Below are 26,670 nucleotides of genomic sequence, written 5' to 3' on the forward strand. Positions count from 1 at the left end.
AGCTCTGCAGCCCATTTTTGCTGGAACAGGCAGAGTTCCTTCTCTGGACTACTCACAAGGGGCATGGTTTGCCATAAAGCCAGAGGTGCTGAGATTCTTGGAATATTCCATGAAGAAACATAGAGAGATGCTTCAGATTGAGTTAACTGGAGTGGTCTTATTTAGGTGCTTTAACTCATTTTACAGAAACCAAAATACTCATTTCAGTGCCAAGTTGTTATAGAAGGACTACATTTGCTTCATGCCCTGCTGAGAGATGCTGGCAGGAGCTGTTATCAAAGACTCCTTTTCCCCTTAGTCATTTAATAGTAGCAGCTTCTCTTTTATTCTGTGTTCTCTGAGAGCAGAATAGGAAGTGATAATCTCCTTGGAATACAGCAGACACCTGTTTGATAAGTGGTAATTGCATTATTCCTGGAGGATTATCACAGTGGTGCTTGTTTCTTTGTAATGAAGCTCCACTCTTATAAGCAGAGCAGAACTTCACTAGAAGATACACATTCCAGGTAAGAGAAACAGAAAATAGGAAACAATCAGCCTTTTTAGAAGCTCATTTTTAGAAGTCAGTAGCACTGTGTTTTCAAGAGCTAACATTGCTAAAATCCGATTCCTCAGAAAATGATATCCATGAAGAAAAGGCAGCATAAAAATCCCATCAGTGTTTGAAGCATTTTTTTGGAAGCAGCTCTGCTAGCACAACTGCTTGAACTGTGCCAAGGAATTATATAGTGCTGGAAACAAATCCAGGCACTTCTCTGCCATCCAGAGCATTGTACAATGTTGTGAAGTAAATGGCATCCCACCATAGACCAGAAACGTGCCAAGTATTTGGCTGATACTCTTTGTGAATGCAAAGCAGTTCCCAAGGTGTATCTGTAAATATCTGTGGGCAATATGTGATGTGGATGGATTGTTGTTAGTTTTATACTGTTTATTATTTTATTTGTTCCCAAGCTTAAAAACCTGTTAGTGGTTTTGTGTCTCTTCTGTATAGTGAAAAATAAGTAGTTGAGATCAGACTCAGTAAAAACAATTATTACATTGTCTATATTCTATGCCAATTACATAAAGAAAATACCAGAAATTTAACAGGCTCTGTTGGAACATAAAAGCAAGCAAATGGAACAGGACAATTTTGAGGAAATACAGCAAGACAGGTTAAAACTCTTTAGAGTGTTTTTGCATTTATGAATCTGAATCCGTGTTAAGTGCAGCTGAATTTTTCATGTTAGAGTATCAAAAGTAAGAGTACACAGTACCACAAAACACTATAACCAGACTTCAAAGCATGTGTCGTCCACAGAGAACGGATGGATGAGTGGGCACTGGCCCTTTCCCATGTTTTTAGGGCCTAGAGGGATTCTTGTCCTTTTTTTAATTGACCTTTTCTTTCTTTACCTTGATCCCTCTCTCGATGGATGCTTTGACTCCTGTTATTTGTTGTCACCCAAAGACAGTGTCTCTTTAGCTTAGGAAAGGTTGGGAATCCCAGTTTATCTGTGAATAACACTCTGTTAGTTGTAATTTATCTTGATTTAGTTAGAGAATTGTTTTTTTCAGTCCCAGAGCCCTTCAGGAATGTACAGTGAGTTATGACCTGTTCCCAGGCATGTGTGCTTTATACATCAGTTCACACAGGTGTACTGATTAATAAACTCACTGGACCAATTTACATGCCTAAGTTTTAACCACTGAGTAATTAGCAAAAGCATTGCTGAGGAACTGGAAATTTGGGAAATGTGTCATTATTTGCATATCAGTATAAAGCAATTACTAAATTAAAGAGTGCACGTTGTGACAAACATGAAGCTCCTTTACTGTTGCTTTGTCAGTGCACATTAACATCAACTTGATGTGAAAGCCTGGCTTTCTCTGCATGAACTAAAAATCCTAAGGCAGAAGTACACAATGAATCACCCAGAGTTTGGAGGCTAGCACGCTGAATTGCCTTGGGGTTCAGACTGAGGAAAGAAAAAACTCATGTAAAAGACCATTGAGAAAACGTATCAGTGGAAAGTAATTAACTCAAGATCCACAATTAGCCTCATGGTCTATACTTAACTGTGTTCCAGGTCTTTCAGCGTTTATTTAATTCTGTTACCCTGTGTTTCAAATAGCTGCAAATGGCTTGGCAGATTTTTCATCCTTTTTAATATTTACAGTTTTTGTCTAACAAGAAGAATGAGCTCTGTAAGTGATCATGGGTATTTATTTCAGTCTCTCAAGTATATTTCTTTTTTTGCAGAATCCGTTGTACGAGGAAATATTATTTTCTTTGTGTTTCCTTTAAATATATTTGTGGTTTGAAGCAACATAAAGTACTACAGTAGCTGTCCTTCTGCTTTAATTCCTAATTTGCCTAACTAGGCTCAGTCAAATGAGAAATAATCAAAACCAGGGATAATTTTCATTCAGCCAGCAAACGACAGGGGTAGATGCACAGTAACACGGCTGGTGATTAACAGGGCCCGTAGCAGAAATTGGCATGTGTGTTCAACCAGCACACCAGGGCTGGGTGTTCCCAGAGCACCAGGCACCACTTTTTCTCAAGCTCACAAGAATCCCGTTGTGTTTTGTGGAGCTGCCTTTAGGGTGGTTGTTGCTGCAGTGCCAGCATCCCTGCCCTGGTGTCTGAGGGACACGAGTGGCCTCCTCACTGTGCCTTGGAGCTCCTCCAGCCTCCCACACCATCCTCAAGATGATTCCAGAGCTGCCTCACCATACTTCTGCCTTCAGCACATGTAAAGATCTGCCAGGATTGTGGCAAAATAAGACACATATGCAGCAGCCTTTTGGAATTTTGGCAAATCTACACAGCAGTCTCTTAATCCTAAGCTAAAGAATATATCAAATTTTAAAACATGAGTAATAGTTCAGGCACTTTTTTTCCTCTTCAGTTCAGAGCTCTTTAAACTTTTGGTGTTTTAACTCTATAGCATTCCTTTGTGATTTTAAGCTTCATTATAGTTCAGAGATCTACCATGGGAACACGACTGAAATCCTTGGAATGAATTTCCTGCAACCTGTGTTGACAGGTTTAAATTACGGACTCTGACACTGTTCTTGTGGCTGGATTAGAAACTTTTTTCCGAGTTAAACCTGCGATAAGTAATTGTCACAGCGCTCTGGCACAATGCTAATGTGAAGTGACGTGTCCAAACTGGCCTCAGTAACATGAAGAACCCCAACAGGTGTGAGGGGTGGATCTTCCCATGGGCCCTGCGGAACTTCTAACAGGGGAAAAATAGTAGAAAAAGTGAAATGAACCTTGACTAAAGCTGTCAGCAGTAATTATCTCAACAACACTTTGTGAGGAGTTAAAATAAGCATTACTGATTTATAACCTGAACACACTCCACGCTAGAGATGGTTTTTTTCATCCAGTTAGTGTTTAAAATGAAACGTTGAATACCTGTCAAGATTTTTTTTCTTTTTATTGGAGAGGCGTAATGAAAATGAAGTTATTTTCCAGAGGAAGTTAATTTCAAGGGCTGTCAAATTTTTTTAGCTCTTCTGTTCATTTTCATATTTGTGCAATAGTTTAATAAAATAAACAAACCTCAAGCATACTTGACTGTTTTTCCCAGCTAATGCTATTTGATGTCAAAAGACAAAGTGGCTAATGTGGAATTACATCCACTTTTTATTGTTATTCAAGGAGGGTAAGGGCTTACGTGGCAGTAGATGAGCTTTGGGTGTTTGATTTCTTTTTTCTAATATTATGTACTGAGCTTGGATAACAATGTCTAGTTGAGCAGTACAGACTGAAGAGAGCCCTTCAGCTGTGGGTAGTAAATCTTTCTGAGTCAATTAATTGCATAGTACAAAAAAGCCCTTGTTTCAGTCAACTAAAAGAATGTATTTAATACATTTGCTTTTTGAATTGCAATGTACCTTCATTTTTCATTGGGGTACTTGCTCTTTGTTAGTGCGATAACACTTGTTTTATGTATACTATGTATTTTAGTATGGATAAAAGTAGTTTTACAGTCTGTTACTACTGGAAAAATACTTGCTAACTTTTGAGAAAAAACAAGCCAAAGGATAAACTTTAATTCACAGAAAATCTTGAATCTCTTGGAGCTTTAAACATAACTTTTAAACATGAGCATGCAGGAATTCTTAAATCATGTATCAGTTTGCCTTTGTGAGATTGTACGTTGAAAAGAAGATAGGTTATTTATTGAATATAAACAGTGACAGGTGATGGGTTTGGAAGAGTTGACCACCTGTTTGTTCCCAAGGAATTCAGTGAGAGTTTGAGCATAACAGGCTGCCCATGCACTGTTAATGATGCTTGGTTAAACACCAGGAGCTGCAGCCATGGCAAGAACAAGCTCATGTGAAAACTCTCTCATGTCATAGTGTCGTTTTGGAGACTTGGAGTATCCTCAGAAATGGCATGAGTTGCTTGCGAGTCCACCACCTCCTTCTTGGCATGGATTGGTTTCTCTGTTTGGATCTCCAGCCAGGAAAGAGTGTGGAGCCGTCTGATAATCTCTGGAGAACTGCAGAAGATTGCCAGAGTTCCCATACTCTTATTTCCCCTGCTTCAATACTCACATGAAAGGGCTATGCAGAATGCACTTAGAAACTACAATTTTATTCAACTGTTTGTTTAATGAAAAACTTCCTACTCTTGTATTTCAAATGCAAAACCAAAACTTCACTCACTTGCTCTACTTCTCACCCCTGCCTTGTACACTTGGATTTTTCCAATATGCCACATTAATTGCTATATCCTGTCCACCATACAAATATTCCTTGCTTTTCCTAGCTTCTTCAGTCTTGGAAAAGATAGGTTCCAAAAGGAAAATGGAAATGTGAGTGAGCCTCAGCTGTGGAGCAGCCTGACCAATCTAGTTCCAATGGTAAACAGCAAGAAGAAAAACTTTTTTAGGTGGTCCAAATAGATTGGTTTATCGTTAGTTTTGTCTTATTACCTTACCTGCTGTCAGTGCACTTAAGAAATGAAAGCATTTGATCCCTAAAATACCTTGTATCCAAATCCTTCTGTAGTACCATGTGCATAGAATGTTTGATAGAAAAACAAGAACAGAAATGTTCCTTCTAGAGTTTTTCTTTTTTCTCAAAGTTTTTGTTTCTTCTCAAACTTCTTATAATTGAATTCAAAATGCAACTTTTTTCCCTGTACCTTCAAGAAAATCCCTCCATCCATCCATCTGATAAATGGGCATTTATCATACTCAGAAAATTAGTTTGTGCTATAATAAAAGGTCACATAACAGAATAGTAAATTTAATATGAAAATTGAAATGCTTGATAATGCTCCTTGCTCAGACCTCTATCCTTATCCCTTCACTTGCCTGATGAGGGGGAAGAACCATCATGGTAATTAATCCAATGAGGAAAAGGATCAAATTGTGGGAGTGACATTCTCACAGAGGAGACACCTGCCAGTCATTGAGTATTTTGCCATGGGCACCTCTCTGAAGTTATTTATAATAATTGAGTGGTATGAAATGTACTTGGTCATGTTTATTTCTCTATTCTTAAGCCATGTATCAGCGAGTAAACTAGTAATGGAAAAGGTAAACAACTCACATTTTGGGCACAGTGAGAGGGCTGTCACATGAGTATTTGAACCAGGATTAGTAGGTAACACTGCATTTGTTTTTGATTGAGATTTTTTGGTGTGATAAATGTGTATTACAAACCCCTATGTGTGTAGTGCAGCCTGCTAAGCAACCTTTAGAAAGAGCCCTTTTTATGGGAGATTTATGGGGGAGAGTCAAGTATCGGAAAACACGCTTTTTATTTTGTACACCAGAATCTTGTTTGCTTACTTTATCTCTGAGTATTAAAAGCAGAAAATGGATTTTTTTCCTTTTCCTCAATAGAAAATCATGCTGTGAGAGTTCCCTGTTTAATTTCCTATTGAAGCAGATTGTATACAGCCAAACATGACTCTGTATTAGAAGTTTAGCTACTTGAATAATTGGACCGATTCATATCAGTGATATTATACAGAAATTACATTTTTAGGATCTTTTTATATTAAAAATCCAGAAGGTTTGTCCACTGCAAGGTTTTGGGTTTGGCTTGCCATTGTCAGGTAATGCCTGTTGCTTCACTTGCTCTGTGTGTGCAAGTGAAATCTGGCATCATTTATAGAATCTTCTCCTTTGTGTATGGATCAAGTAGTCTCTGAATTTCTGTCTGATGCTTTGTGAGATTTACAGTTTGACCTTTGAATTTCTGAGAACAAATTATCAAGAATCTCTACTTTTTGCCAAAAAAATGGGATTACAAAATATTTTGTCATGGAAAAATACCTCTCCAGTGGTTGGAAAGAATTTGTCATTTGAGTAGTTTGAAAATAAAATTACCTTGTTACAATGACTGAAACAATTTCTCCTTTTCAGTGGTCTTTTAAACAGCCAAAAGCTGTTTTCTTTAAAATTGACAAGTACTGAGTATTATAGCTGAAGGCTCCATTTAATAACTTGCCCTGATTAACAGGTGTCTGTATGTTCAGATAGATGGATTAATGTCCATTAAAGCAAATCAGTGTCCGCACACTCAAAAACCTTCTATAAAGTGAAAAAAATTTCATTGCTCTTGTAATAATCAAAACCTGAACAAAGAGCACAAAATAAACCAATATTTCTACCTTCCTTGAACATTATACTTGCTTGTTCTGAATCGTTCTTGTTTACAAAAAGCTTTATCCCTTTGCAGAGGTGGGATCCCTTGATGGCAAGTGTCCTGTGAACAGCACAAGCTCTCAATAATTGAGGATGAGGAAGAATGTCCTGTTCTGTACAGATTATTGCCTTAAGCTGGACACTTTGGGTGTCCCAGCTACATTCTGTAAGGCATTAGAAAGCTCTTACATCTTCCTTCACTTTCCTCATTAGGCATGGCTGCCATTCAAATCTCTTTTGAGATGCTGTTTTTCTCCATCAGTGTGTGGCTGAACATGAGGAAGGCCAATTTGTCGTATCCAATTACTCCTTTCCTGATGCAGTCCACTGAGCTTATAATTTTTGTATCAGCGTTTCTCAGAGGAGTGAGTTCTGCAGCTGGAGTTCTCTGCTGGTATTGTTCCTTCATGTTCCTTCTACTGTTTATCTTTCTCACACCTTCAGCATCTTGATTAAATGTCTCTGGACTGGTGCAAGAGACTGGGTTTGTTCCTTCATTTGTAATGTCAGAAGTCTGCAAGAGTGGGAATTAAGTTGTGCCAACAAGCTCTTTCTAGAAGATACAAGGTTTTGAGATTATGGACTTGTAATTTTTCATATTATTCTGAGCATGAGGTGACAGCACTCTGGAATTACATGCTCTCAATAATATCTTTCTCTCCTTCAGGTACATTTGTATCATGAAATATTTGGGGAAAAAATAGTGGGTTTAGACTGTTCTGAATTGTATTTATAGAAGCTTCAACATAAAACTAATATAACATGAAGAATAATTTATTGTTTAAAGCATCTGGTCTCACTCCAGATTTGGCAAATATTTCTGGGTTAATCTGGAAGGTTGACAAAGAATCTTGCATGTTTGGATCAGAAAAAGTGTTGCTTAAATTTATTCCTCGATTGCTAATGCTGGCAATTGAAAAGCAAATCATCTCACACTGAGCATTTACAAATAGTATTAGTGTCTTAGAGCTGGAAAGCACAAGTGAGCACCACACTATTTCTTTCCTCTCTAAACTGTAAGATTTTGTAGTGATCTTTCTCTTAGTAGTTAAAATTTATTTCAGGTAACCTTTTGTAAACTTTTAGTCCAGGTTGTACCCTTACCATTTGAATCCCAGAGCTCCTGAATCCATGTAATATCTCTGCTGTTTCCTAAAAGGAGACTCTCCTGAAATGTTTGATATCTTGAATTTTATTTTCCTTCTCCTTAAAAGCTATAGGAAGCCAAGTAGGAGATTACTTTAAATAAATACAAGCAATGTCTACACAGCGTTGGACAAAAGATCTGGCTCTGAAGTTACTTTTTGCAAGCAATTTTCCTTATTTCTGATTTTGTTTCACTTTCTACCTCGTACCTTTCAGTTCTGAGACAGTTTGATTTGCACAAGCATAACTTCCCTGCCTAAAAAAGAGAGTAATCTTTTTTTTTTTTTTGCTTTTATATTATTTCTTTTATAACCTACACCTACCTTGTTCATGCACATGTCCTGCAAATGCATTTTCAGTGTCTTTTCTTGGGCATGTGGAAGCGATCCCATTCAAGCTCTGGTACCCACATAGTGGTGACTTCATGCAAAAAAAGAAAAATTCAGAAAAGTGACTGACTTTGGAGGTTTTTTTCACATCCACATGGGCTCATAAGCTAGAGAATCTGGGTAATCAGGTACTCTGGCTACAAACCAACTTTTGAGGTTGGTTCAGTTATGGGGTTGGTATAAAGATTTTGTCCATTCCCATGGGAAGGTGGCTGAAACAATGATAATTTATTGCAGTGATAATTTTCTGCGTCTCTGTTTGGGAGGAGGCAGGTGCAGTATTCAGAAAGAAAAACCTTTCCTAGGGCAGTGTGAGCTCTACAGTTCTTGCCACTGAGACATTTCAGTGGTGCTTCCATCAGTACCTTGCATTCACAGGACTAGGAAAGGGTTTGTTGAAAACAATGTTTTGCTTAGTCTTGGTGTTTTTATGATTACCAAAATAAAGCTTGAGCTTCTGTGGTGCAAGAGTCTTTCTTTGCAAGAGAACTCTCTATCTTTGAATGAAGATAACTTTATTCTAGAAGAATGTTGATGCTTGGTGTTTATTTTGGAATGAAGGCAGAACTGCTATTTCTTTTGCAAAAAAAACCCCAACTTTTCAGAAACGGGGGGAAAAAAAAAGGCAAGGGGAAGGGTGATTTCTCACACCCATGTGCACAAACCCCCAACATTCCAGCAACTGTGTGGAGGGTGGGATGAAACAGGCTCTGATGTGGAACCCCTTCTGCTGTTAGCTGGTGTTTGAGAGACGCTTTGACACTATAATATAGGGTTGCAAATTGGAATTGCAACACCCTGCAATTGGGCCAAGTGATGAAGCAGCACAATAACTGCCTGCTTGATCTTACCACTCTCTCTTTAATGTGCATGTAAAAGATACTGGGAGCCTTTCCAGGCATCTGTCAGGGGATTTGATGCTGTGAGAGAGGGAGCTGTGGTCTGTGTGTGGTTCATGTGGGTGTTTGTGTGTTTTACCAGCATTTCATATGGTGTGAAAACTGCAGGGCAAAGTTTCAGGTTTTATAACAGTTGGGTTTTGTTTATTATTAAAAGCTTATAAAAATAATAATTGAAATGGCGGATTATGGCAGAGAATGCAGTTCTTATGCTCTTGTCACAGGAGTTTCATAGGTAATTGGTCTAGAGCTGGGTGTCGTCTTTAATATTTCATTTACTCCAGAGTATTAAAACTCACTTCCTTTAAGGCGATTGCTGGGCTTTTTACACAGCTAAACTTGTGTTTAACCTTGCTGTGAGAATGTGACAGTAGGCTAGTTCAGACAGGTTAACATTCATTTGGTAACCAGCCTGCTTAATCAGCCTGCTTCAACCTGCAGCAAATTAAATCTCTGTGAGTTCTAGCAGGCAAGTGAGAAAGTCGCTCTGAATTATGTATAAAAAATAAATGGGGTATTTTCAGTGCTCATGGCAGTAAATGAAATTTAAGGCTTATGATTTATTCTTGGGGTTTTTGTTGAGAATGATTGAAATGTATTTTACCTAAACGTTTTTACAGTCCAATTAGGAGAGTGCTATATTTCTGAAATGTATAATGTAAATATTTTGTTCTGTGCTCTGCAAAAATACTAATAAGTTTTGCAGGATCTAGGTGTTTTTCTGTCCTCTCTGTGTTTCATCTGAAGGAACCATTGCAAAATATGTTTTAAACATACAGTCAGGACTACCCTTCTCCACATCACTGAAAATTGCATAGCATTAAATACTTTGTCACTGCCAAAAACAATTGATTATCTTTATTTGGGAGTTACTTGCATTGTAAAATCACTCCAGATAGGTGCTTCTGAAATTGCTATTTGTGGTCATCAAGCTTGCTGTGGTCTCCAGAAAAGGCAGGAGTGGGGCAGAAGCTTGAAATGCAGGGATGGCACAGGTGGTTCTGGTCACAGAGTGGGCAGTTCTCATTTTTAGGCATTATAATGATTGTGTTTTTAAATGCAATATAGGACCAGATTTTCAAATATTATTGCTGTGTGGTTGCAAGCATCATAATAATTTTGTCTTTCAAATGACAGTAGAATTTTTCTAAAAATTGAGATTTAGGCATACAGCAAAGGACAGAAGTGCTGTTTCTGTTGGCACTGGCTACTGACCATCCATCCTGTGCTGACTGCAGTGTCAGCAGTTTGGGTTGTGTGTCTTTGTTCATATGAGGAACATGGTGTACACCCTTGACATTTAAAATCACCAAAAAGGAGAAGAAATATCTTTTTTAAGTTGCCAATGCGATTGTGTCTATTGCAATCTCTGCTGATAAACAGATCTTTCAAAATACAAATTTTTTTCAAGACAATTTAACCGGTTTTAATTATGTGTATCAGTACTTGGCATCTTTAACAATTGCTTCTTGATTAGCAAAAATAAAAATCTTTATTTGCATCATCAATGCATAGAACTGTAAAAGTTGCCATGTACAGTAACATTTCAAACTTCAATACTGGTTCAGGAGAAAGGGAAACAACTCAAGGCCCTTTGGAGTTTGCAGTTCCATGGATAATTTGTACATACACCTCAGTAAAACTCAATTGATGTTTCCTTAAATATTTTAATGTAAGGAATAATTTTGGTTTTTCAGCTTCTTAATATATGTTTAAATAATGTAGTCTTTAATTTGAACCTCTAAACAACCTTAAACCCTCCCCCCAACCTTTAATTGAGACTGAGGCTTTAATGAAGAACCATTGCTTGCTTTGTAGATGACTTTAGCCGTGTCAGGACTGACTTTTCCTTGCCATCGACTCACAGTTGGGAGAAGATCCTCACCTGTGCAAACAAGGGAGCAGTCAGAGGAGGTAAGGACATCATCCCTGTGCTCCCAGTGTGCTCTAGGAGCAGGCAGGGACACCTCAGGGTGCAGTGGTCACCATCCCTCCTGTTGTGCTGTGTCAATAGATTTGTGTCTTACAGCAATCCATTTACAGTTCCTGCAATTGTGACCAAGTGAGGAACTGGGCAAAGGAGTCATTGAAGAAAAAGAGGAAAAAGAAAGCAAACAAATCCCAGCAAAGCATCTGACTGGGGGAGATGACCTTAGCTCCTTGCACTAAAATTTTGGTTTTTATCCTTTGTATGGGTATTCCAAATACCAATATAAAAGCCACCATTGTGCGGCTTTTCTCCCTTTTTCTTATGCAGCTTTCTTACACCAGCTCTGATACCATTAGATGGAAAAACAGCATTAACTTTGAATAAAATTTGCTTAACTATGTGTATGCAGAGATTCTTTAATAATGCATTTTATCACATAATATTTCTTTCAACCAGGCTTCTGTTAAAAATTACCTTTGATAATGCTGTATAAAATAGTGAATCAAACCACAGTTTGTGTATTTGTCACTGCGTGTGTATTTAGTATTTCACTGACAATGTCTGAAATAGAAGCTTACAGTGGAATTTGGGTTTTGTTTTTATACAGCAATGCACTGATGTTCATATGGTTAGTGATAGTGATGGAGATGACTTTGAAGATGCTACTGAGTTTGGAGTTGATGATGGAGAAATGTTTGGAGTAGCTTCATCTGCCTTGAGGAAATCGCCAATGAGTAAGAGTTACAATTAACTGGATGTTGTGCAGCAGAAGTGAAGGCAGAGAGGTGGGAGGGGGCTGCAGATTTAAAAACTGGAAAACATCTTTTGGTTAGAATTGTTTGAATGTCATGTCTGATGGATGTACCAAAGGAAAATACTGCACACATAACTGGCAACTATAAAAGCACTTTTCTGTGGAGGGAAAATTTTAACTTTGCAACTGAAGAATAATAATTGAACTTAAAATTGATGAGTAACAAATAAAGTCAGAGAAATTGTGATCTCTATCCAAATGCACCTGTAGATAACTAGATTTCCACTTCCCTGTTTTGAAAATTCTACAGATTCTATTTCTGATTAATGTTTTACTCATTATGCTGATCAAGTTTCTCAATGATTATTTGCCCTTGAATTATGGAAAGGATTGAGCAGGAGCAGTCAGTTACCTCCTACATACATACATAAATACTCTTTATTTACTTTAGGCTTGCAGTAGTGTTACTTCATTAGAAGTTTTTTGACAGCAAATATATGTAATAATATGGAAAGCTTTCTAACATTTTCAATAGGAAGGGTGGAGCCTTTCAAGTCTTAAAGTAAGTCCAGAGCAAGTGAAATATCACATCACACTGGACCTGAGGATTTTACTGTTTGGAAAACCTGAATATATTCATGAGACCTCAGAAAATTTCTTGTCTTTTGAAAGGTTCATACTCAATAGTCTTTCATGAAATTTATATGGTTCCTTGGTAACACTTCAGTAAGCTGGGAACATGAAATACCTGTGAAGTGAATGTGTTTGCATATTACATTCTGTTTCCATAGAGTTGCATTTCTTTTTTTTTTTTCTCCAATTTTTTAAGTGCCAGAAAATGCTGAAAATGAAGGAGATGCCTTATTACAATTTACAGCAGAGTTTTCTTCAAGGTAAGCTTAGACTGTTAACTGTCCCATTCTTTTTACAAACTCAGTTGAAGTTAGTAAATAATGAAAATAAGAATAAACCAAGTCTACATGTTTTCTTGTGAGATTATAGCATATTTAGAAATCTTAATCTAATTTATTTGAATTCTAATTCTGCTGCTAGAACTAGTTCTGAAATAAAATTATTTCTCAGCCCAAGCTGGAGTGGTTGATTCTTGTCCTATTTATTTTGCCACTATGTAGTACCATTACTTAATTATGTAAAGGACCAGAAGGATGAGAAAGATTGGTTATATTTGATAATTTTATTATGATATGCAGGAACAGAAAAGCTGAAACTGATTAGTACTGAAAAATAAATACATCGTTGCTGTAAGAGTTTTCACAGTAGCAAAATGGTTGGGTAAATATTGACTGTTAAAAAACAGAGATATTCTGGATTTTTAAAAAACTTTTTACTACAAATCATGCACTGTTAAACAGTTGCTTGTTTCATTGAATAGGTAGAAGCTGCAAAGTAATGGAAAGTTTATATATTTTCTGTTTTCACTCCAGTGATGAAATATTCCTTTATGTGTATGAGATGCATTAATGTGTAATGGAAGAATAGCCTTCAATTAACCTTTAAGAATATAATAAAGAGAATAAATAATTTGAAAATTTTATAGGAATTTTGTAGAAAATTGTGTAGAACTTAAGGTAACTCATGTGTAAACAGAATGTTTTTATGATAAAGTTGGTAAGGTAGTTCATTCCTTTGAGTTTTCCAATGTCAGAAAACAAATGGGTCCTAAATATTTTCTTTCTGTCCTTTAGAAGTGTAATACTCATCTTTCTAAAGATTTAGCCAATGCATTATATTTACAGAATATATGAGAAGGGAGAATATTGAAATGAGTTGATTTTGTCCTTTTTTATTAATTGGAAATTTTATCTCAAATAGATATGGTGACTGCCATCCTGTTTATTTTATTGGATCATTAGAGGCTGCTTTTCAAGAAGCCTTCTATGGGAAAGCAAGAGATGTAAGTGTGTATTAAAACTACTTTATTTAAAATAGTGGGGGACTGGAAATCACCTTAAGGGTTTCATCTTGATTTTTGAAAAGCTGAGCTACATGTTGGAGTTGTTTTGCTTTTATTGTTCAAGAAGAGTTGCCCTCATTCAGTTGACTGACTAAAAGACTTACCTTGGTGGTTGCTGAAATTGCAGTGAATAACTGATGCTTTTTATCATTCAGGCTGTATTTTTACTGAAGCTCTTTAGTTGTCAAAGCTACTCTTTTTCTTTTCCCCTCCTCCCTTTTCTTCCTGAAATAATGGTGTCCTAGCACCAGATAACCCTGCCTCTGAGTCTTGTGGTTGACAAGTTCACTGTTGCATGTTGGTACCTCCTTTGAAGAATGGCTAATGAAATTGTAAATTTAAATTGGAAGCTCTCTCAAATACAGTGTGCTTTTTTTTCCCCCCTTTGTAGAGCCTTTATCTGCCAAGTAAGTTCCAGTACTAAGGTTTGGTTGTTTAGTTTTTCTGTATATCCAACCAGGCATCTCAAGTTTCTGTTATTCCATGCACAGTTTTAAAATCAGTATTTTAATAAAATTCGAATGGGGACAGTTTATTTAAGTTTTGGTGCCTTGATTCACCAAGGAGAAACTCAAAACCCTGCATAATTAAGCACAGATAAAGCTGAAACACAAACAAGAAAATCATGCTGTTTAAATTTACTTTTTGTTTTCTTGATAGATGTTTAATTTTAAAATGAAGAAAGTAGTTATTCATGTTGGAAGTACTTTCTGTATTATGTTAGGGGCTGTTCTGATAAATGTGAGAATTATAAATCTACACTATATAGCTGAAGTTGACACATACTTAACACTCTAAGTTTAGTGAATATTTTCATGTCTTTGCACAGAGAAAAAATCCTGTGAATTGAACAAGGAAAGGGTGTGAGTTGGGAAGTTCATTTAGTGTCATGTCATCAGAAATGGTTGACAGTGTATCAGTGTAATAGTGGACAAAACTCATGAAGAACTTTCATAAACAGTTTTCTACCTATAAATCTGATAATAATGCAGTGCAGTTACTTAGTTTTTTATTGCTCAAAATATTTCTTGTGCTACTTACATACTACTTTTGAAATTCGTGTTGCCTTACATTTTTAATATTTTGTGACTTATTCAGACCAGGTCATCATCACAATAAAACCATTGTGTATATTGTGTATAAAACACTGTTTGTGTATATATATATATATATATATATATATATATATATATATATATATATATATATATATATATATATATATGTATGTATATTTAGGAGAGTATTAATTTTGTGTTGTTTGGATTGTTGAGGTTTTTTTTCTGAATATTGCCTTATTTTGAAAGCTCTCCCTCCCACCTTTGGAATGGCGTCATTTTTATTGTAACATTCTGATTTTAAGCAAAGATATGAGAATGTGGAAATACCATTTATTTTCACTGCTTTACTGCTTTTCCCTGTTACAAAGTAATTTTTTCTGGAATTCAGAATTGAGGAAAGGGACACATTATTTCATATTTCTAAAATTTAATTTCCTTAAATAATTTAAAAAATATATTTCAGTGTAAAAAAAAAAGCTTTGGAGAAATTGCAACCTGTGTGTCTTGTCTTCTAATTTATACTATGGAGGGCACTTAATTTTACCAGGGCAACAGATGAGCTGCAGGCACCAGCAATCTTCACTTGAAGTGAGAAATTGAGTTCCAAGAGTAAATAAAAACAAGATTGAAGGTTTAAATCCTCTACTAGGCTTTTTGAACTTATATACTCATTAAATGTTTATTGGAGTGGTGGGATTACGAAGGATTTGGGCAGCTTCATCAACTGGTATATACTTAATCACTAAGTAAAACACTACATTTGATAGAGTGTTTCTCACGATGCCACACTCAATCCATCTTAATGAAAACCGCTTCAAACTGATTTAATTTGAGAGCACTTGGCAGCTTGAGTGCTCAGAGATCTTGGCCTTTTCTTGACAAATTCTCAACTCTGTCCAGAGCAGAAGGTGCACTCTGCAGTTCATGTCTAGTGAGACAGCCATCAGCTGTGTTTTAAATCTGTGCTGTGGATACTTTTTACATCCAAAAAAAAAAAAAAAAAGCCCAATGTGTATAAACATGAAGCTTTTTTCCAGGAGTATTTTAATTTGGGTTATTTCAAGAAAATTAACTTATGTCAGAATGTTTTGAAGAAGAATATGAGTTCAATTTCTTTTTATGAAAATAGATGTTTCCTGTTAAATCTGTCTTAATTCATAGTTGTTTAACAAAATATTGCTTGAAAAAGAAGTTCCTTTAAAAAAAGTTGAGGTGTTTATCTGCTGTGTTTGAGTCATTAACCAATGAAAATTAATATACATGATGAGTATCTTTTAACCTTTGGAGCAACTGCTGCCACAACAATTCCAGTTTTTGATAGGCGAGGTGGAATAAGGTTAAATGTGGCTCTGCTTTAAAACCTGTATAACTCTTCCACAAAAATACAATACCCAAGATACAGAGCCTTGATTTTAACCGCCAATGTCCTTGGCCATGAAATTCCCAACTGCCTCCAGCAGCCTGATAGTTAAGGGTGTTGTGTTTTTATTTCTTATTGTATATATGACAAGAAAATATTTTCAGCATTTCCTTTAATGGGGTCAGAAAGAGAAAGAGAGACAGAGGTTTGTTAAATCAACAATTAAGCTGGTTTTTGTGAAAGTCTTCCTCTGTCTATTGGAAAGAAGAGTTCCCCTGTCACTAAGTTTCTGAAGAATGGGCTTGCTCTTGCTACAGAGCTACACTGCCATAGGAATTGCTACACCTGATGCCATGGAAAAAATCCTGTAATAGACATTTTTAACAAGGTGTTTGGGAGAGGTGTCTTTGTGTCTGAAAGCAGTTTGTGGGTGTCTTGTGTTCTGAGACATCAGAGGGTCAATCCTAACTTATGGTGGTATTGTTATTAATACCGGATTTTAATTGCTATAGTGAAGCTTACTGAGTTATATATGAGAGTAATACTAAAGTATTTTCTTTTATTCGAGCTTCTTTGTCTTTTCATTTTATAGGTGGTTGCTACTCTTTTATTGAGAGAAAGAATAAAGACATTGCCTTTGCCTTTTCAGGAGCTCTTATCTTTATATACCTCTGTCAGCTCACCTCCTGCTCCTCTCTCAACCTTTCTGTCCACTGACTTTTAATAAATATGTGAAACATCTCTCTTAGCACAGATTGGTATTGTCACCTCAATATATATTCCTGCATTCTGAAAATGAACCGTGTTTTTCTTCTCCTTGAATTCTGTCTTTTAGGTTCAATTTAGAGGCAGCGCCATCCCTCTCACATATGGGTTCTTTATTTCCTGAATACCCAGAGCAAAATATGCTCCTTCCATGATTTAGTGTGTTCAAATAAAAGCTATTTTTTCCCCTCTTCCTTGGTGGTAGCAGAATATTCCTTCATACAGGACTTTCTGTAGCATCATTTTTACCTGTATGACTCAGAAAAATGTCCCTTATTATTTCAGCTAAATAAGTTTATACTGAAATTATTACAGATTACAGCTGGAGGAATTACCACTTTTCTGATTAAACACAAATAACCTGACCACTAATGTACATGGTCTGATTGAAACTGGAGGACAGGTATAGAAGTATAATTCTAGCTTTTCAGGAAGAGTGAAGCAGCTGCACTCTGGCAAGTATCAGAACATAAACTCCAGTTTAGTCCCATGTTAGTCACCATTTTCTTTCCAGCCTTTTCTGATGTGTGTTAGCAGTTCTGTCCTTTAATTTGTAAAGTATTTCTGAATTTGTGGGTCACCATGTTTAGAAATTGCTACTACAACACTAGTTTAGTAGTTTCACTGTTTGCCTACACCTTTCATTTTCCATATCTAAAAGTAGCTAAATCTTTTATATCTGAAGGGTTGCTCCTGGGTATGGGTCTCTCCTCGGTATTTGATACAAAAAAATTGAAGTTTTTTGAACTTGTCTGCCTCACTCTACATTTTCTCTTCTTTCAAAGCTTGTGATGATAGATCTTACCTGAGTTTGGTGTTAATTACTGGACACTATTTGCATTATGTAAGATACCACTGCAGGTGCAATTGATTGAAATGGAGACACAACAGTATAATAGGATCAAATAGTTGGGAGATGAAAGTAGACTAAAGCAGGCTCTAACACACCTTTACCTGGGAGTGGGTAGCTGTTTGAACACCCTACCATGGCTCCTGGGGATTCTTCATCACTGATGGATTTTTGAGATAGATGTTTTACTGAAAGGTAAAATTACAGCAAGATTAAACTAGGAGCTAGTTTTGGAATGTCTTATGCCTTATTTAATACAAAGTATGGAATCAGAAGTTTACAGGGATCACCTCACTTCTGCTTTAGGAACTTGTGTGGTAAAGTTTTTTTTTCAGGTGTCTTCTACAAGGCTAGGTAAAGTAGCTGTATCCATGGCTGATCCCATGAGCTCCAAGATCACCTTGGACAGGTGGATCAGATTGTGCACTTCAAAGATTTAAAGAACTGTAAATGCATCCTGTTTATTTGAATTAATTCTCACTTCATAAAACCTGGAGGAAAAAATTAAGATTTTGACTTGTTATCCTACCAGTTTGACAGAACACTCATGCCTCTAGCAGCTGTTACATCATGAACTTTTCTGTCTCAGTCATTACTTGAACGTGTAAACCTGAGATTTAGAAATAACCATTCAGGTTTGTGGTCTTGCTGACCCTTATGATTGCATTCCTATTCTCATTCAAGTTCATATTCTTTTGAGTTATTTGAGTTATTCACAGTATTAGGAACTGGCTGAGAAGCTTAGAAATCCCATTACCCACTGATGCCAATTTAGTCACCTCAAGATCTACAGGTTTTTTGCCTCAGTGACAACTTTTCTTCTAATTCTGTACAAAGTGTGTTAACTTCTCTTTAATGCCTGGTCTTCAGCATGCACATACTCTGAAAAATGCATCTCTTGGTGGCTTAAGTTCCTCAAGTCCTAAGGCCTTTGGAAGTCCTTCAGGTATTCAGTGCTTAAAACCTTTCTGGTGTCCTATACCTTCATAGGGACTAGTAAGTTTTTCCCTGTTTTTTTTTTTTTCCTTGTTTAAAACTTCATGCTAATTATATAGCCTCCATGTCATATTTTTGAAAAACCCAACATAAAACAGTCTAGTGCTCCATTAGTAGGCTTCTTTTGTGTAATTTGAGACTGTTCAACAGTTTTGTAAGGCTGTTTTAGTCGTTGAAAATTGACTTCAAAGTACCCAGAATTAGTCATAATAGAATCCTAGAATTTACTCTGACTTTTCAAAGGCTTGAAATAAACACAACCAAAACTTGCTTATAAATATGTGCTACCATGGGTTAGTAAAATAAACAAACATGAAAACAAACCCACACAACAGCAGCAACAACAACAAACTTCAAGCTGTGACCCTTTTGCAATCATGCATTTTTCCACGGAAAAAATGTCCCCAGCTTTCACAAATATTTTTCAAAATAATATTTTAGCACTTCAGTTCCTCTGCTATCTCTTTGCATTTATGATAGCAGTTTGCCTGTGCCCACCCTTAACATTTTGGATGTGGTATCAGATACAAGTACAGTCTTTTATATGTGATGGAGTTTAGTCTTTGCATGGTGAGATTTGTTGATGCAACAAAAATTACATTCCCTTGGGAAGTAACTCAGTGTAAACCTCCATTGTGTTCGTGCCCGTTCTGTTTACTGAAATTTGTCCCTAAATCTTTAAGCCTAAAACTGTACATATTTTGAAACATTCTGTTGTACGGAATCTCATATTTAACAGTTTCATGGGGTTGTTTCTTTGGAAGTAAAAGTGTTTCTCAAGAGCCTTTTTTTCTGTCCGCTCCCAGTGAAAAGAGGAGAGCAAAGCCATCCGCTTACCACAAAGCAGTGCCACCACAAAGGAAAGATTAAGGGTTTAGAGAGAGGTCAATGTGGGTTTTTCTCTAACTAAACACTTTCCTAAAGTTTCCTTGTGGAAAAAATAATGAAGTCATCTCAGAGTTTTTAAAGAATTTTTATTTCTTTTTCACCGTCTGCATTCGCTTGTCTTCTCAGCATGGATGTTTAATCTTTCTAGGCTTTGTGAATTGGTCCAAATGAATAAGTGGTGAGCTGTCTCTCTAGGAGCTAGAGGCTTATTCTAAGGCCCTAATCACTGAGTAAACACATCTTTGCCCTCCCTCTCTTACAACTGCTATATAATAGTCGAGATTCTAGCACAGTAACCTGGATATTGCAGGGATCGACGCTTTGAAATGCAGAACGGCTGATCCTCAAAAACAGACAGTGCCTGATCTTCCCCTGCCTCTTTCTTCTTTTTAAATTAAATATCACCACAGAAATGCTGTTTTATTGCATGATATTGTGCATCAGTGCCCTGGATTTTCAAGTTTAGTTTCAGTCAACATTGTTGGCTGCACTTATATGGATCTCTGCATGTTGGGCTTATTAATGGCCCTTCCTGGCACATGTGTACGTGGTTCTGAAGAACATTTAAATTAAATTAGACAAACAGTAATGCAAATTACTAATCCCTTTCCCAAAGTCGAATGTTCAAATGTTCCTTTTATAAACAGTCATTAAATTTTATCCAAAGCCAGTATATGAGGCGAGAGCCCTGCAGGGGTTTTCTGCAAAGACAGCTTATCTGGAAATTGCATCCCATGTCTTGCTATATCAATACACATCAATATCTAGGGTTCACTGTTACTTCTGATTAAGAGATTTGAAATTACTTTAAATAAAAGTCTGAAAATAGCACCGTATCTTCTCAGCAAATATGTTCAAGTACTATTTTAAAATAAAGTAATTCGTATGGGTATGGGGGAATGGAAAGCTGTAATTTTCTGAATTATATTTATAATTCATTGAATGCCAGTTGCAGAATCACAGTCCTTAGCTAGCTCATAGTCTCCCTGTGTATTTGCAGCCTGCTTTCTATATTTACATGCACACAGACTTGTTTTCCAAAAGGTGGTCTGAGATTTTCATGGGGACGCAGCTGCTGGCAGCGAAGCTCAAGTTTTACTTGATAGGGTTCCAGAAGAACAGCACAGAATATTTTGTTTCAAGAGACCATAGGCACCATCTCAACATGTTGTGCCTCTTTTTTTGGCTGCAGAGGTGGTGAGAGCAATGCACTATCATTTTTTCAGGTTGTTTATAACTGGTTTTTGTGGTAGATGATATCCAGGGAAGAGGCTGGACAATGTTCCTTGTTCACGGAAATGTTATTTTTGTTAGGCAACAAGCCAAAAAAGTTCACTCATTTCTTAGGTCTGTTAATAAGGTTTTTGTTTTTCATTCGTTGTTCATTTCATGTCCTAAGCACATAATATATTGTATTTTAGTACTCAAAATATTAGGAAGATTTTGAGAATATTTAAAATTTGCAGGGATGGACCATTTGACTTGAAATCTGCTGATTATTTCTTGTTTTGAGATACTTGCCACCCTTGATAAATCCCATTGTGAGTACTAAAACGCAAATCTGCAGCAGCAACTTTAAATTGTAAATTGTCTGAGGAACTTTTCACTCATCTCTTGTCACATTTTTTTCCAGAGAAAGCTTCTTGCTATCTACCTCCACCATGACGAAAGTGTACTAACCAACGTCTTCTGCTCACAAATGCTTTGTGCTGAATCCATTGTCTCCTACCTGAGTCAGAACTTCATTACCTGGGCATGGGACATGACAAAAGAAGCAAACAGAGCAAGGTGAGACTCTTTGGGCTCTGAGTGGAGCAGCTTTTCTCAGGAAGGCCCTTATCTCTGGCTATCAAATCTGTGGTGCTTTATATCTATTTGAGCTAAAATTCATGCTTGTTCTCAGCTGATCAATGGAGCTGGCTGACATTCACTGAGAATTGGGCTGGCCTTGTATTCATCACAAAGTGACTTCTTATTCCTTTGCAGGAAAAAGTAATTGAAGGAATTGTTTCTTTTCTTTTTTCAGTTTATTTTCAAACATCATTCTATATTCAAACTTGTGCCTTCACAGTCATGCACTGCAGTGCCATAATATTATATGGCATTAATTGTGTCTATGTTGCTATAACTGCATGAAGAGCTGTCTGGAGTAATAACTGTTGTTGTTAATGAAAATCTTATTTAAACAATAACATTTGTGTGATAAATTAGTACTAAGAACAGATTATGCAAAATGTTAAATGCTTGCAATTCATACATACTTTTTTAAACTACAGTTTTCCTACAGAACATTCTTTTGGGAATGTTCAGATATTTTGGTTTTAATATAATAAAAGCTATATTATGTCTTAGGGAGACCATAATTTTGCTGATGAGTAAAGAAACTAAAACTGTAGATTTCACCTCCTTCTGCAACTTTTGTAGATTACCAACAGAATTTCTTAATGTTATACCAAGGCCTGTCGGTTCTTTAGTTATCAGTTGATCGTGATCTACTGAAAGTAATGCTATTATTATTATTGTAACATTTAGAAATCAGACTTGTTTGGTTCTCTGACTGGACCTTATTTCATTACTTTATTTACCTAGAAGATGACTGATCATGTCTTGCCAGGATAACATCCTAAGTATATTACTATAATTAGAGTTATTCTAATTTTTGACTGAAAGATGCAATAGTCATTTGGTCTGGAATAAGATTGCCACTTCTTTACAAAATTCAAGTGATTGTTGAGCAAGGAAAATGATACATTTATGTTTCTTTCTCTTGCAGATTACTAGAATAGAGCATTTATGCATTTCTAGTCTTCATTATATAAATTATAGTTAATATTTCTTTACTGAGGTGACCTTGGAGAATGGAATAGTCTCTTTTTCTAATGTGCTTTTTAAATGACACTTTGTGTTTCTCAGGAATTCCTCACTTGACCTTCTGCATTTTGTCATTGGAGGGATCAGCAGCAATGTTTCTAGTTCGAGTTATTCTAGAGAAGTGTAAAAGGTTATGGAAAAAAGCAGTTGTAAAAACAGATTAAAAGTTTCTGAAAAAGAAAAAAGTAATAGAGGAAAAAGAAACATCTAGGTTCTTTCATAGGACCAAATACATAGACTGGAAAGTTGCTTAAGTCTTTTGGTATTGCCATTCATGGGCAGTAAGGAGCCTCCTCCTTTTCTTTTATCCCACAAGTTGTTGTAGAAGGAAACACTATTTCTAAACCATCTGTAGTGGCTAAGTTCAGTTGACTACCTGCTGTTCTATTGTCTGCTCTTCTATTTAATTCTCTAGTTTCTTTTATTTTACAATGACAAAAAATTGCAGTGTAGTTTCTTTTGAAAAACTGTGTTTGAGGGGTTTTTTTATGACTAACGATCAACAGCCATGTAATTGCTTTGTTGTGTTTTACTAAAGAAATCTATTAAGTAGCACAACTTTGATACACTAGTAATAAGAGTTTGCAGGTTACACAGACACCTGTGGTGACCAAAGCGACAGAAGCTGCTTGTTAGAAAGAGCCTGTACAGCTGTGTCCTATTAACTCCTTATGACACTTCTTAAAACACAAAATAAAGGGCTTGTTTAAGGCTTTATAGCTGCTCTCAATGAACTTAGTCCCTGATTGTGCTGGACGATAGGGTTTTTAAGCCTTCATTTTTTTTGCTTTCTGTTAACAACAACAAAGAAACTGTCATATTAACAGTGAGGTCAAAAAATAGTAAGGGGTAAACAAGGCATGCTGGCTCGAATTAGAATAATTTCTCGGTTGTGTTTAGTGTCACATCCTGCTCCTTAGACTGTGATTTCTTCAGAGGGGGCATGATGCTTCCTTCTCCCTTTGGAAAGTGCCAATGCACTGTGGGCATTCCCATAAATAAATACTCATTCCCTCTGTTCAGTCACTACCCTTCAGTGACACAGTGACAGTGGTGTTGGAGCCCATTCTGTTCTCTAGCCCTATGAGCACAGTTAAATGCAGCTTTTTATTTGAGTGCTGAGAAGACAGCAACAACAGGAGGAACTGGGTTTTGCCTGCTGGTGTAGCCCAAGAGCAGCTAATTTATACTCCTCCAATTGCATTGTAAAAATGCTGGAAAAGCCAGGGTGGGACAGCAGAGGAATCAGGCTCACTTGATTTACAGCAGTCAGTAGGGACAGCTCAATGTCAGTATGGCATGAGTAAATTCAAAGAGCTATAAAGACTTTCCTTTTATAAGCCAAAAAAATCTTCTGAATGTTTTGATCCACGGATATAATTCTATTGCAAAATTAGTCCTAATAGTTGTTTCCAATTTTCTCATTAATAAAATGAGAGTCCATCCTGAACACTGTAGAACAAAACCAGCTCCAAATTTGTGTCATTTTCCCCAAATTTGTGTCATTTTCTCCAAATTTTAATGTTTGTCAGCTGACACTGATACAGGAATGTGCTTCAAACCTGCATTACTGTACAATAGCACATTTCTTCTGGAATCTCTCAATCTTCATCTCCATTCCAACAGATTGAAGAGTGAATGTAGGTAGGATTAAAATGCTGTGAGAGCACTGGGTACCTGCCAGCAGCAGTGCAAGAGCAAAAGCATTACAACTTTGGGAGTCAGATAATAAAAATTTCTTTCTGCAGCCATGCAGGACTGTTACTTCGTCAAAATAAAGTAGAAGTCTAGTTAATAAAGTTGAGAGGAAGTTTTTTTTGGGTTCCATGGGCTTTATTTGCCTCTGATATCAGGTTTGCAGTGAAGGGAGCAGTTTGAGCAAGTTCAATGATTATGAATTTTTTCATTAATCATAATAACATTATACTGAGGGGGAAATAAAATAAGTAGCCTTCATTAAGGAAAATAATGTGGTGCTTTTACTGTTAAGGGGCATACATTAAATATTTATCTCCTACAGTTTAGACTTCAGTTTAAGGAGCAATTCTTTGAAATATTCCTGTGACCTGTCAAAGGACGAGAAAGGCCACACAGCTACGCATATGAACAGGAAACATCTTTCCTGGATACAAGGAATATAAGGTGTGTGTGCATGTGTGTATATATATATCACTATATATATAGTGATATGTATACACACACACGCGCACACACACCTTATATTTCTACACACAGCATTTGCAAACACTGAAAATGCAAAATATTAAGAGCTTTCCAGCACACATGGTGTTTGTTAAGCAAAGCCAAAACCATAAGACATGGACTCAAAATCTGTAGCAGTTTTTTAGCTTTTGTTATCATTGCCCTTGGGCGCCGTATTTCAAGGTGTTGCCAATCTTGCTCTGATGAGAGGTATTTGTTAGTTTTAATGTTCAAATGATAGTTTTTCACTTTGCTAAAGCTTAGGAAAGAGTTAATTCACTAAAGTGCTTCTCAGCAGCAGGTTGTGTTCACCTGCAATTTCCGTCATCAGGTGATTAGCCATATTCACAGTTACTGACCCTTAATTCTAACCTACCGAATGATGCATGCCTGGATGAAGACCAGTTGACCATGTTACTCCAGCTCCCCAATCCCATTTGATCCTTCAGCAAATATATTGCAGGTGTGGGGTCTGTGAGAGCGGGAGGAGGTGAGTTAATTTCTCAGTGCCTCTTCAGGAGTGACCACAGATTCTGTCTATGTTGCTTGCAGAACTGTTGGACGTGTTCTTCAGGCACTAAATCCGTAACAGGTTTCACAGAGCGGTGTGAAAACCTTTTCTATTGTATTCTGCAATTTTTTTATTTAATTTACTTTAATAGCAGTACAGTGCCAGTCAATAAAAACAGGTCAGAAGTCTAATTAATGTTTTAAAAATAAAGGTTCTCAAACACCAGGCGAGTTTGTCATTTTCTGTATGGTTTGTTTTGAGGAGGAAGAGGAAAGAAGGTGAGGAGGGAACCCTTCTGTTCCATGATTACATCCCACCCGCTCATTTTCTCCTTTTCTCCTTTGCTTTTGATTTTAGTGGCGGTCTTAACAGAATGTCAAGATCAATTTGCAGCATGGTTTAACTCAAGGTTTGCATTCTGCCAGCAGCAATTGTCCCACGGAACAATGCCGTGTGTTCTTGTAACTTCAGAAGCTTTTAGAAGGCTCATGGCAAGGGCAGCATCTAATGACTTTATTAGTGTAGGGTTTCAAAATGGACTCGGTAATTGTTCGCATCTCTTTGTCATTTAGTCATAATTACTGCATGGAATTGTTCAGGGTTGCACTTGTGAATAGTTTCCTAATAGCACTGAAACGAAGAAAAAAAAGGGAAAGGATAAAAGGTGATTGTCTCTTTAGATGAGAACAAAACAGCCTGTATATAGATGATGGTTAAACTGTTTATTATACACCCACCAGAAAAGGTAAACTATCCCTGCTTAAATATTTATGTGCTTCAAGGTAATTTCATGTTAGTAATCTAAAAATGTCCAAATTTGGAAAACTGAAAATCAGCAGAGAATGCATTTTGATCTGGTCGTGATTAGGAAGATATGGATGTCTATAATAGCCAACTATAAATAGAAAGCAGCCTCTCTGATGTTATCAAGATTTTCAGTCCTTTAGCAATGTTTTAAGGTCATCTGAGAAAAACAGTTATTATTAATTAAAGGAATTATTAAGGAATTAATTAAACTGATAGATTTGTAAGCATATGTTTTAAGTCCCCACTCTAAAACAAAGAATGTTCTATCCCACTGTACTCAAACTGCAACCTAGTTGATTAAGCTTGAACAGAAAAGGTGAAAAAATAAAGCTTTTTTGTGTCCTGTGCAAAAGAGGTGACAGCAGAAGAACAGGTGGTCAAGACAGATTTGTTGGACTGTTTTGAGGAAGGATTTCGTTGTATTCTCTTATTGTTTGTTTCTTTTGCTGTATTTGTGCCATCTTTCCTCCAATTTGGAAACTCTCATTGACCTTACAGAATTGTATTTACTTGTCAGGATGATTCTTTGACTTTTGAAGATCAATCTGAATTCTCTGACTTCTGATGTGCTTGTAGCTTCTCCCACTTTACCAACATC

General features: G+C 36.5%; 1 protein-coding gene across 1 annotated transcript in view; it reads left to right on the forward strand.

Moving 5' to 3' along the window:
- The window catches only part of FAF1 (Fas associated factor 1), a 144,100-nt gene that overhangs the window by 84,575 nt on the left and 32,855 nt on the right, over nucleotides 1-26,670 (forward strand). Inside the window, exons 9-13 of the mRNA XM_005482246.4 lie at nucleotides 10,921-11,016; nucleotides 11,640-11,766; nucleotides 12,616-12,679; nucleotides 13,620-13,701; nucleotides 21,315-21,469. Of these exons, the coding sequence (XP_005482303.1) occupies nucleotides 10,921-11,016; nucleotides 11,640-11,766; nucleotides 12,616-12,679; nucleotides 13,620-13,701; nucleotides 21,315-21,469 (524 nt within the window). The remainder of the gene's footprint in view (nucleotides 1-10,920; nucleotides 11,017-11,639; nucleotides 11,767-12,615; nucleotides 12,680-13,619; nucleotides 13,702-21,314; nucleotides 21,470-26,670) is intronic.

The sequence above is a fragment of the Zonotrichia albicollis genome, chromosome 8 (assembly GCF_047830755.1).
Source record: "Zonotrichia albicollis isolate bZonAlb1 chromosome 8, bZonAlb1.hap1, whole genome shotgun sequence".
Lineage (NCBI taxonomy): Eukaryota > Metazoa > Chordata > Aves > Passeriformes > Passerellidae > Zonotrichia > Zonotrichia albicollis.